This window comes from Penaeus monodon, chromosome 35, assembly GCF_015228065.2.
Source record: "Penaeus monodon isolate SGIC_2016 chromosome 35, NSTDA_Pmon_1, whole genome shotgun sequence".
Classification (NCBI taxonomy): domain Eukaryota; kingdom Metazoa; phylum Arthropoda; class Malacostraca; order Decapoda; family Penaeidae; genus Penaeus; species Penaeus monodon.
This window is the reverse complement of record NC_051420.1, coordinates 1,608,779-1,621,278: the sequence shown is the minus strand read 5'-3', so window position 1 is coordinate 1,621,278 and position 12,500 is coordinate 1,608,779. Positions and strand designations below refer to the sequence as shown.

General features: G+C 43.7%; 1 protein-coding gene across 1 annotated transcript in view; it reads left to right on the top strand.

Annotated features, from left to right (window-relative positions):
• The window catches only part of LOC119594968 (meteorin-like protein), a 41,641-nt gene that overhangs the window by 18,915 nt on the left and 10,226 nt on the right, over nucleotides 1-12,500 (top strand). The window contains exon 2 of the mRNA XM_037944096.1: nucleotides 1,740-2,128. Within this exon, the coding sequence (XP_037800024.1) occupies nucleotides 1,740-2,128 (389 nt within the window). The remainder of the gene's footprint in view (nucleotides 1-1,739; nucleotides 2,129-12,500) is intronic.

Sequence of the window (12,500 nt, the reverse complement as noted above, 5' to 3'; positions counted from 1 at the left end):
AACAACTATTATTTCCCATCATTTTGATTTTAAGTATAAAAGTGACGTTATTATTGAAGCCAAATTTCAGTCACTGAAGAAGAATAGAATAAGGTCTTTGGCTTTCCCTTATGGCAAACAAAAGAGCATCGCCAGACGGGATGTGGTAAAGCTGATAAGAATAAAAGAAAAAAAAAGAAAGAAAAGAAAAGGACTTTATTACAAAATAACATGTTCCGTCTTTCCGTAACAAAGAGGAAATGAGAAAAGTATAACTTCGCTCGTTTTGCCTCGCACGAAGACCGTCTTATTCCTCTCCTCTTGACAAAAAAACAAAAAAAACGCATCGCTTAAAAAGAACTGAAACTCACATCGAAATATAAAAAAAAAAAAAAAAAAGCAGGAAGTGGCAAATTCCTTCTGCGAATAGAGAGTAATGAAAGAGAATAATGTAATTCATTTGCCATAGTATTCACATATAAAAAAAATATATTTCTATCCTTCCATACCAGAATAAAAAAAGGAAAGAAACAACAACAAAATATATATACATTGTAATTTTTCGTTTCACTAACAACGTTCTCTTCCTCTCCACATGGCGAACAAAAGCGCATCGCCATAATGGAACTAAAAACAAAACAAAACAAAAATATATTACGAAAGATGAATGAGAAAAGTATAAACAAAGGTATACATAAATTTGATCTTTCCATTAAAAAAAAAAAACAGTAATTAAGAAAAGGTAAAAAGTAACTCCTTTTGCCTCCCACTAACAAACAAAAGCGCATCGACCACACAGGACTTATGGAAACGAAAAAAAAAATAAATAAATAAAAAATAGAAAAATACGAACAAAATAAATAAATGCAAAAAAAAAAGTGTAAAGTAACTCATTTCAAAAAGAAAATCAATCCTATAACAAAAGGCACCAAGTAACATCCTTTTGCCTCCTACTGACACCATTTTCTGCCTCTCCCAACATGACAAACAAAAGGCGCATACCCAAAGGAAAAGCGATACCCACAGGGGGAACAAAGGGGCCAATAGCTGATCATTCTCCCGGCGCCTCCGGTGTGGTTATCTTCCCTGCGCTTTAGACCTAAAAGGAAAATTAAGTTTTTCTCGAATTCATCACGCGCGGCTTTTAGAATGATCGCCGGCCAATGATCAGGGCGCCACGGGGGGTGTAGGTGGGTAGAGGTGGGCAGGAATGGGTAGGGGTGGGTAGGCCTATGTCATTAGTCACAGGTGGAATTTGGGTTTCCAGGTGGGTAAGCGGATTAGGAAAAGGTTCTGGGATTAGGAGATTGCTGTGGATTAGGGCATGGTGATTATACCCATGATGGTACATACATATGCATGCACGCACACGCACACGCGCGTACACGCGTATCTCTTTCTGTGTGTGTGTGTGAGAGAGAGAGAGAGAGAGAGACGAAATCGAGAGAAAATGTGAGTGAGATAAGAGAAGCAGAGAGAGGAGGGGGGGGGGGACAATCGATTAATTTATAACACTTTGGAATGGAATGATCGCTAAAATAAATCAGTAGGGAAGTCCTTTACTAAATACACATTTAATGTTTAATACACTAAGTTTTCTAAACACACACACACACACACACACACACACACACACACACACACACACACACACACACACACACACACGTACACAAGTACACACACACACACACACCGTAAACTCAATCCTCTATCGTCTTCTAACACCGTTTCGTTTCTTTCCTTTATTTCTCCTCCAGCGGACTCGAACAGGACGGCCGTGGAGTCCAGCCGGTGTACCTGAGCTGCTCCTCGGGCCGAGTGGAGTGGCAGTACCCCCGCGCGGGCCTCAGGGTCATCCTCAGGTCCCCCCACAAGGACCGGGACTTCCAGGCGTGCATCAAGGGGGACCCCAAGTTCGAAGGCGCCAGGATCTATCTCGAGGGATACCGCTCTCTCCTGCCGCTGTTCGCCCTCGACGACGGCCGCCCGCAGGAGCTGGTCCGCTGCTTCACGAGTTACAAGGGCCAGGCGGCGCTGTACGTCGAGGCCGAGCCCAGCGCCGCCGACGACCTGAAGAAGGAGGTCGCCGCCTTCGACTACGACCTGCAGACGCTCGCCAAAGGGAGGATCTACGACCCGCTCGAAGGTGAGTCTTAGGGGAGGAGGAGGAGGAGAAGGGGGGGAGGGGGAGGAGGAGGAGGAGAGGAGGGGAGGAGGAGGAGGAGGAGGAGGAGGAGGAGGAGGAGGAGAAGGGGGGGAGGAGGAAGAGGAGTGAAAGGGAGGAGGAAGAAGAAGAGGAGGAGGAGGATTAGGATTAGGAGGAGGAGGAGGACGAGCAGCAGCAGCAGCAGCAGCAGTAGCAGAAGAAGAAGAAGAGGAGGAAGAGGAGTGAAGGGGAGGAGGAGGAGGAGGAGGGGGAGAGAGAGAGGAAAGAGGAGGAGGAGAGGAAAGAAAAGGAGGAGGAGGAAGAAGAAGAGCGAAGGGGAGGAGGAGGAGAAGAGGAAGGAACGAACGAAGAGACGGAGAGAAAAATAATGAATGAGGAAGAGGCAGAGGAAGAGGAAAGAGAGAGAGATGGGGAGATAAAAAAAAATACAAGAAAAAGAGGGGAGAAGAAAGTAAACAAAAGTGAGAAAGGGAGAGACAGGGAGGAAAGGAAAGAAGGGAGAGAACTGGGTAGAAAAAAATATGAAGAACGAGAAGAAGAGGAGATGAGGAGATTAAGGAAGAAGAATAGGAAATGAGGAAGTCGGGGAATGAGGAAGTGGGAGAAAAAGCAAGAGGGAAAAGGGTGTGTTCGGAAGCGCAGACATTACATTAAGTGTTCTTGTTAAACCGCTGCCGAAAGAAAGATTATAATAACGAAAGGAACGCAAACAAGAGGTTTATCATAACCAGGCCAAGCACTGTAGATCTAGAATGATAGCCGGATGAAAAATTATTATTATTATTATAAATTAGATAAATAAATATAGAGAGAGAGAGAGAGAGAGAGATAGCCAGATGAAAAATAATAATAATTGTTATGATAAGATTAGATAAATAAATAAAAAGAGAGGATAGAGGGACGAGAGAGAGAGAGAGAGAGAGAGAGAGAGAGAGAGAGAGAGAGAGAGAGAGAGAGAGAGAGGAAGAGAGAGAGAGAGAGAGAGAAAGAGAGGAGAGAGAGAGCGAGAGAGAGAGACAGAGAGAGAGAGAGAGGAGAGAGAGAGAGTAGAAGGGAGGGAGGAAGAAAACTGAACAAGGAGAGACAAAAAATAAGAAAGAGAAGGAGAAAGCCGACAATCATATAAACCAAAAACAAGAAGAAGAAGAAGAAAAAGAAAACCCATTTCCCTTCTGCCGAAGTTACCCCTCCTCGCCTCCTCCTACCCTTTTCCAACACGCGAGCCCCCACAACCCATACCACTTGCGCTCCTACCCCTTCCACCCTCCCTTCGCCACTCGGGATGCCCCTGTGTGCCTTCTCGCCTGATGCCCCTCGATCTCCACATCTGGCAATCGCATCATTTCACAGAGCAGCTCGTGCCCCGTGCCCGGATCTCGCTCGACGCCCTGCCCACGCGCCCCCTTCAACGCCCGCGCGCCCTGCATCGCCCCAGCGTTTCTGATCCTCGTTTTTGACTTGCCTTTTTTACCGAGTCTTTTTCGTTTCTTCTTTATTATCGTGGTGTTTCTTTGTGTTTTGTTTGTTTGTTGTTTTGTTTGTTTTTGTGTGTGGTTTTCGCTGTTGTTGTTTTTGTTTTGTTTGTTTTCTTGTGTGGTTTTCCCTGTTTTTTGTTTGTTTTTGTTTTTGTTGAAGCTGTAGTTGCAAATGTTGCTAAGGATGATTTAGATAATATATTCATTATTGTTGGAAGTCTTTTTTCGTAAATCATTTAAGAGAAAATCGCACAGCCTATAAAAAAAGACAAAAAAAAAAAAAAAAATAGCGCGGTGAGGAAACGACAGAAAAAAAATCGCACAGTTGGAATCTTCACTTTTTCTGTCGGATCTCATTTAAATATTCATTATATATATATATATATATATATATATATATATATATATATATATATATATATATGTATGTATGTATGTGTGTGTATATATTTATTTATTTATTTATTTATTTGTTTATTTATAATTGATGGGGTAATGACAAGAGATCTAGATATAGTGGTATGACGAATGAATGTCCATAGTGTGTGCGTGCGTGCGTGCGTGTGTGTGTGTGTGTGTGTGTGTGTGTGTGTGTGTGTGTGTGTGTGTGTGTGTGTGTGTGTGTGTCTGTGCCCGCGTGCGTGTTGTGTGTGTTGTGTGCACGTGTTCATCTACGTGTCAAGGAGAGTGACTGTAATTTGCCACAATTACAGTTGCAGTAAGCGTACCTACAGCCGCATAAGTCAAGACACGACGCATCCTACAACCCTCTCCCTGTCTCTCCAACTTAACCCCCTCAAAAAAAAAAAAAAAAAGAGAGAGAGAGAGAGAGAGAGAGAGAGAGAGAGAGAGAGAGAGAGAGAGAGAGAGAGAAAGATCGAGAGCGAGCGAGAGAGGGAAAAGCGGCCCTGTGTTATTCCCGAGCATCTCTCGCGAGAGAGAGCGAGCGAGAGAGAGAGAGAGAGGAGAGAGAGAGAGAGCGAGCGAGAGAGAGAAAAGGAGGAGAGAAAAAGGGGAGAGAGCGAGAGAGAGAGAGAGAGAGAGGGGAGGAGAGAGAGATGAGAGCGAGAGAGAGAGAGAGAAGAGAGAAAGAGAGACGAGAGCGAGAAGAGAGAGAGAGACGAGAGAGAGGAGAGAGAGAGAGAAAAGAGAGAGCGAGAGAGAAAGAGAGAGCGAGAGCGAGAGAGAGCGAGAGCGAGCGAGAGAGAGCGAGAGCGAGCGAGAGAGAGCGAGGTAAGCATCCTCTTCTGTGAAAAGAGTCTTCGGTTTCTTTTTGTTTTTTGGAAAGTCGTCTTCTTCTCTTATTTATTGTTATTTACTTCTTTTATCATTATTTTTTCTTTTATTTACTATTTATTTCTTTTATTTATAGATATTTGTTTCTTATATTATTATCATTATTATTATCGTTATTTTTTCTTTTTTCCGTTTTCTTCTTTTCCTTTTTTCTTCCTTCCTAAATGCTGTTTTTCTACTTCTTCACGTCCACCTCCTCTTTCTTCTCCCCCTTCTTCTTCTTCTTTTCTTTTTTTGTTCTGCTTTTTCTTTTTTCTTCTTTCTTCTTCTTCTTCTTCTTCTTCTTTTTTCTTCTTCTTCTTTTGTTCGCTTCTTCTTTTCTTTTTTGCACCTCATCTTGTTGTCCCTTTTCCCCCTCTTTTCTCTTTTTCCCCCCTTTCCCCCTCTTTTTTTTCTTCCTTTTTCTTTTTTTTCTTGTTTTTTTTCTTCTTTTTTTTTCCCTTTTTCGTTCCTCCCCCCCCCCCCTCCCCTCCTCCTCCTCCTCCCCCTTTTTCCCCCCCCCCCCCCTTTCCCCCCCTCCCCCTCCCCCTCCCCCCCTCCCCCCCCCCCCTCCCCCCCCTCCCCCCCCCCCCTCCTCCTCCTCCTCCCCCTCCCCCCCCCCCCTCCTCCCCCCCTCTCCCCCTCCCCCTCCTCCCCCCCCCCCCCCCCCCCCCCCCCCCCCTCCCCCCCCCCCCCTTTTTTTTTCCCCCAAAAAGGGGGGTAAAAGATTTTAAATTTTTAAAAAAAACGGGCCTTTTAACATGTATTCTCTTGGAAAATATCTCACTGACTTTAATATTCAATCCTTTATATCACAGATCCCTGATGCTTATAAAAAGAGAGAGAGAGAGAGAGAGAGAGAGAGAGAGAGAGAGAGAGAGAGAGAGAGAGAGAGAGAGGGGGGGGAGAGAGAGAGAGGGGGGGGGAGAGAGAGAGAGGGGGGGGGAGAGAGAGAGAGGGGGGAGAGAGAGGGGAGAGAGAGGGGAGAGAGAGAGAGAGAGAGAGAGAGAGGGAGAGAGGGAGGGAGAATCAAATCCCCTTTCATATATAAAGTAAAAAAAAAAAGTAAGAATTTAAAGTAAACAAAAAAAAAACAAAAAAAAAAGGAAAATGAAAAGACAGTAGTATAAGTCTTTGTGGCGTATAAACTCCCCCCACTCTTTTTTTTTTTTATTTCGATAATATAGCACCCGTAGCTGTTTAGTATGAGGCAGGCGAGGCAGCCGGTCAGTGTGTGCGTGCGGGCGCGTCTTCTCATGCAAGATGGTCGCTTCTTGGAAAAGGGAGTTTGTGCATTTGTTAAGGTTTCGGGAGAGGAAATGTTTCTTTGTGTTTGTGTGGGTGTGAGTGTGGGTGTTTTGTTTTGTGTGTATAGGAGGGGGGGGAGGAAGGTGGGGAAGGGTGTTTATGTTTGTTTGTGTTTTCGTGTGTGTGTGTGTGTGTGTGTGTGTGTGTGTGTGTGTGTGTATGTGTGTGTGTGTGTGTGTGTGTATGTGTGTGTGTGTGTATTTGTGTGCGTGTGCGTTTGTGCATTTATTGAGGCTCGGAAACATCGAAACATCTTCATCACAGATGTTGCATTCCACATCTTATCCTCCTCGGAACCGTAAAAAAAATAAAATTCAGAAAATAACATAACATTCAACTTAATTCCTCCCCCCCCCCCCCTCCGATGCGACCAACCACCACTTAAACATGCCCCGATGCCATGCATGTTTTCACTTTTTTCTCGTCTTTTTTTTACATGTAAGTGTGGGAGGAGGAGGAGGAGGAGGAACGGGGGGGGGGGGAGGGAGAAGGAGAAGCGAAGGATCCGAACGAAGCACGAGGAATCCTGATGTACTTCACAGGCCAAGTAGCACAATTTTTGAAGCAATGGCAGGATCTCTGTTTAAGGTTGAAAACAGCGCTGCGCCGAGCCATGTCCCGGGACCTTAACCCGTTGATGACCCTTAAGCACATACGCCACAAGAACCAAATCGGCATGCCAATTAGGATTCCCTAATGGGCTCGGGAGAACGCGACGGGACTGGAGAGATTCTAATCCTTCTGGACTCCCAGCGTAAGGGCGATTTTGGAGATGCGCCAGTCGTAGAGGCCAGGGTGAAGGGTCGTATCCCGCGCGGACGAGAAACTCTAGCCTGACGACCCTTAAGAAGTAGTGTTTCTTGCATCAAATCCTCCTCACCCTTCTGAGCGACGGTTAGCCCGTGTCCAGGGGTGTCGTGCAGGCCAGGCGATACCTTTTTTTTCATTTTTCTTTTTCTTTTTCTTTTTCTTTTTCGCTTGAAAACTGATGGAGGAAGGGAAGTGGAGGAGATGGAGGTGGAGAGGATGTGGAGGTGTCATATGGGAAGGGTGATGCTTAACCCCATTCCACCCCCATCATTACTCTCTCTCTCTCTCTCTTCATGCCATGCATATTTATTCATGTAAACGCACGCACGCGTACACACACACACACACACACACACACACACACACACACACACACACACACACACACACACACACACACACACACACACACACACACAATATTTACAAATGAATGTACGTATGTATTTATCTGGCAGCTATCTGTCTGTTTATCCGCTGTTCTTTGATTGTTTGACAGATAAGAAATGAGAAACGACGATGAAACAGAATGATTACGTGATGTTGCAGATTATGGAGGGGGCGGGGGGGAGGGGAGGGATGGAGGAGGAGGAGGAGGAGGAGGAGGAGGAGGAGGAGGAGGAGGAGGGAGGGGGTAAGGGGGAGGAGGAGGAGGAGGAAGAGGAAGAGGGGATGGGGGTGGTGGGGGAGGAGGAGGAAGAGAGGGATGGGAGGAGGAGGAGAAGAAACAGAAGGAGGAGATTAAAGAGGAGGAGGAGGAAGAGAGGAAGAGGAGGGGATAGGAGTGGGAGGGGGGCAGTCAAGGGGGGTGAGGGAGGGGATGGGGGGGAGAACTTGTTTAGGAAAAGCCATATTTTCTTCTCTTTTTTATTTTCCTTTTTATTTCTTTTCTTTTTTTTTTTTTTTTGTCTTCGTCATCTTCCTCGTCTTCTCTCTCCCCTTCCTCCTTTTCCTCCATCTAGTCATCTTCCTCTCTTTCCTCCTCTTCGTCTTTCCTGGCTCTTTGCATTCTTCCTCTTCCTTTTCCTCCTCCTCTTCCGTCTCCTCTTACTCATTTTCCTCTTCCTCCTTCTTTACTTCATATACTCCTCCTCCCACTTTTTCTTCTTTTAAGTATTCTTTATTTGTTTCCTCTCCGTCTCCCTCTCCTTCCTCCTCCTCCACTTCTAATTCTGATTCTTCTTCCTCTTCCTCATCCTAATCCTAATCCTTTTCCTCCTCCTCCTCCTCTCCCCTCCTCCTCCTCCCCTCCTCCTCCTCCTTCTCCTCCTCTCCCCTCCTCCTCCTCCTCCTCCTCCTCCTCTTCCTCCTCCTCTTCCTCTACCTTCTACTCCCTCCCTCCTCTTTCCTATTCCATGGCTACAAAAAGATAATAATAACAAATAACACAGGAGTTAAAAAAGATAAAAAATTATTTCTTTATCAACTATTTCTGTATCGATGCCACACCCACAAAAAAAAAATAATAAATGATGATAAAAAATAAATAAATAAATACTACTACTAATAATTATAATAATGTTCAAATGATCAAGAAGTTTTAAGCCAGCGATCTCTGACAGGCGAGAGGACTACGGACGTAAAACCAGGCAATGGAAATGTCGTTGCTCTTGGCCCGGTGTTCCTCGCGGCCAGTGTCTCTACCTGGATTCTTTGTGAGTCTGGTCAGCCGCGCACTACCTGTGGGAGGGCTGCTGTCTGGTCCCCGCCGCCGCCTTGTCTCTGTTGCCGTCGTCTCTAGGAGCTCTCTTTCGGCCATAAAACGAATTAGGGACAAGGTTCTTGTATTATTGGTGTTGTTGTTTTTTCTGGTGTGCCGCGTATAGGGAGGGAGGTTTGCGCTACGAGGGCGGTGTGAGAAAGCGAGCGGAAGGCAAGGCGAGGTGAGGGAGAGGAAATCGTCTCGAATCTTGCACTTATGGCGGTGCAAACTGGTCCAAGGGGTTTGACACGGGACGAAAAAAAAAATCGAGAAGGATTGACAAGAGGGTCGCTGACCACTCAACACCAGACCACCGGGGTCAGGCCACATGGCCATTTACAGGTGATCTTGTGGGCCAACCCGGCCACTGAACGACTGACCAGCGGACCACAGCCTCGTAGCCTCGTGACCATAACGAAAGCCTCTTGTGGTGTCGACACGGCGTGCTTGACGAGAGTGAGAACGAGTTGGGAGGAGGAGGAGGAGGAGGAGCCTCTGACGGCAGCGTGGACGACGTGGTGGCGGCGGTAGGTGGGTCGTTGCGAAGGAAAAGAACTTTTAGGGGTTGGAGCAAAGGGGAAGAGAGCATCTGGGAGTTCGAGAACAGAGACTACGACGTCGCTAGATGATTGTCGCGAAAGAATGGAGCATTTTGGTGTTTACAGGCAGGCGGAGAGGGATCATTTTGAGAGCGGAGGATCGTAAACTCCTTGCCAATTGTCCGAATGGTTGACCCGTGCACTTCGCTCGTCTCGACTTCGCCCCGCGGCCAATTTTTAAGACTCCAGACATTTTCTGACGCCAACGAGAGACCGTTTCCAAGCTGCTTGAATCAAGCGCTTGTTGTCTTGAATCAAGCGCTTGTTCTCGTTTCTTTCCAGCAGCCTCGAAAGAGAACACAAAAGAAAGAAAGAACGAGAGAGAGAAAGAAAGAAGGAGAGAAAGAAAGAGAGAAAGAAAGAAAAACACGCGGGGAAATTTCCGAGGTTTCTTTCTCCTGGTGGAAAACGGGATCCGAAGAGAGGGGAAACTTGATCAAAGTTCATAAGTTCATAACAACAGAGTGATATAAAGTTCAAAGGATGATCATGAGGGAGAGAAAAAAATATATACATTTTTTTTTTTTGAGTCATGGGTTCTCTGTGGTCGCCTTAATTGTGCATTTCATGGCACCCGAGTTGCTTTGTAACAGAAGGGCATCGTCGAACAAAAGACAAAATGTGGGTGATTCATCGGACTGGAATTTCGTCTAGTTGTTTGTCAAACGAAGGAAGTTCTGGGAAGTTCTGTGTCTGGCGGTCGATTATGAGGTGTTTGATGGAATTGTTATAGTTTATTGTATATAAAAAACACGTACGTGCCTAAATGTAAACTGGCGAATGATGTCTTTTTTGCAGTCTGAAAATTATCCAGATGCAACAAATAGATTGTTTTTTGGTGTTGCGGAAAGACGGTGGAAAATCACTACAAACACATTTTGCAAATAGTTTTAACAAACGAACGAACAAACACACACTGCGGAAAAGGGACACAAGCAAACAAACATTCACCAATATGGAAAACGACACAAACGAAAGAGGAAACAGGCAACCAGACATTCGGTGACATGGGAAACAAACAGACATACATGCTTTGATACAGGAAGCAAACGAACTGTCGATACAAGGCAACAAACAAGCAAACACTCTCATACAGGAAACAAAACGAACAAACACACTGTCGATACAAGGCACAAACAAGCAAACACTCTCTGATACGGGAAACAAAACGAACAGACACACACACACTGTCGATAGAGGGCACAAACAAACAAAAACATCCCGCCACCGGCCTACCCATATAAGGGCTCCTTGACCACGCCATTCTTAACTCTTTTCAAGCTATTTCTCCGTGCCTGTCAAGTTGCCGGGGGGGAGTTGGCGGCGTTGGTTCTCTCAGCCAAACACGCAATTTCTTTCCATAATTGTGGTGGATGCGACGGTGCCAGCCATGGACTAACAGACTCGTATTTATGAACAGTTTCCCCCACAGGTGCATCTGGAGGAGGAAAGGCCTGGTTGTGGTGTTATTTTTATTTATTTATTTATTTGTTATTATTATTATTATTATTATTATTAGTAGTAGTAGTAGTAGTAGTTTAGTAGTAGAAGTAGTATTAGTATTTATTTATTCTATTATTATTATTATTATTATTATCTGTGTATGTGTGTGTGTGTGTGTGTGTGTGTGTGTGTGTGTGTGTGTGTGTGTGTGTGTGTGTGTGTGTGTGTAGCCAGACAGATGGTCATAGATATATGCTTATATATGAACATATCCATTTATAAGTATACAAAATATAGCATCATCTGCAAAGGTGCTACTAGAACACAAACCACACTTACACAACACAGACTGTACTTCCATGATTTAAGCAAAATCATACGACCAGTAACCTATAAAGTCTTTCACATTATTCTTATCAACGAAAAATTCTCAAACAGCCGCTCACTGATAAGAGAAGGAAGTGGCTCGCTGCTGAATATTAAGAACAGGCTAGCCATATATATATATATATATATATATATATATATATACATATATATATATATATATATATATATATATATATATATATATATATATAATATACACACGCACACACGCACACGCACCACACACACAACACACACACACACACACTCACACACACACACACCACACACACACACACACACACACACACACACACAAATACACACAAACACACATATATACATACATATATATATATATATATATATATATATATATATATATATATATATATATATATATATATATATATATATATATATATATATATATATATATATATATATATATATATATATATATATATATATATATATATATATACATATATATATACATATATATATATATATATATATATATATATATATATATATATATATATATATATATATATATATATATATACACATACCGTAATATAAAGCAAAATCCCAGAACGCAATAATAACACCAATCTTTTCAAAATGGATTTATATTTAAACCAAAGTCGTTGTTTTTTAATGTTTGTGGTTTCTTGAAGGTGAGCAGCTATCGGAGGCTGTGGCTCGGGACCTCTTATCAGAATCTAGGTATGTTAGGGAGCAGCCTTATCAGGAGCACGGGGGGGGGAGGGGGGTTAGATAAGGCTTGATGGTCGCGCACAGGTATTGGGGCCCAGGTGTGTCGACCGGCCCTTGGCTCGTGTTCCAAAGCCCGTCCTGATTCTGGTGTTTTTAGATTAATCGAGGGCATAAGATTTGTTATTTTCATTAAAATATTTTTGGTTTTAATCGAGTGTTTATTTTATTTTTATTTGTTTGTTTTTTCTTTTTCTTTTTTGGAGGGGGAGGGGTTAATTGTTTAAATCTCTCCCTTATTTGCGTTATTGTATCATAATTCTGTATAAATGTCTTTAATTGCTTGAATATATGATTATGATTTTTTAAAAGCTATTTATCTATCTATGAGAAGGACACCTGCAAGTCATCTTCACGCAGAGACAGGTGATTCAACGCCGCGCAACATATAGGGTTTCCTTTGGTAGTAATGAACTGTTTGGTGAAAGATTAGATTTTTTTTTAAGGAAAAAATGTGTGTGTGTGTGTGTGTGTGTGTGTGTGTGTGTGTGTGTGTGTGTGTGTGTGTGTGTGTGTGTGTGTGTGTGTGTGTGTGTGTGTGTGTGTGTGTGTGTGTGTGTGTGTGTGTGTGTGTGTGTGTGTGTGTGTGT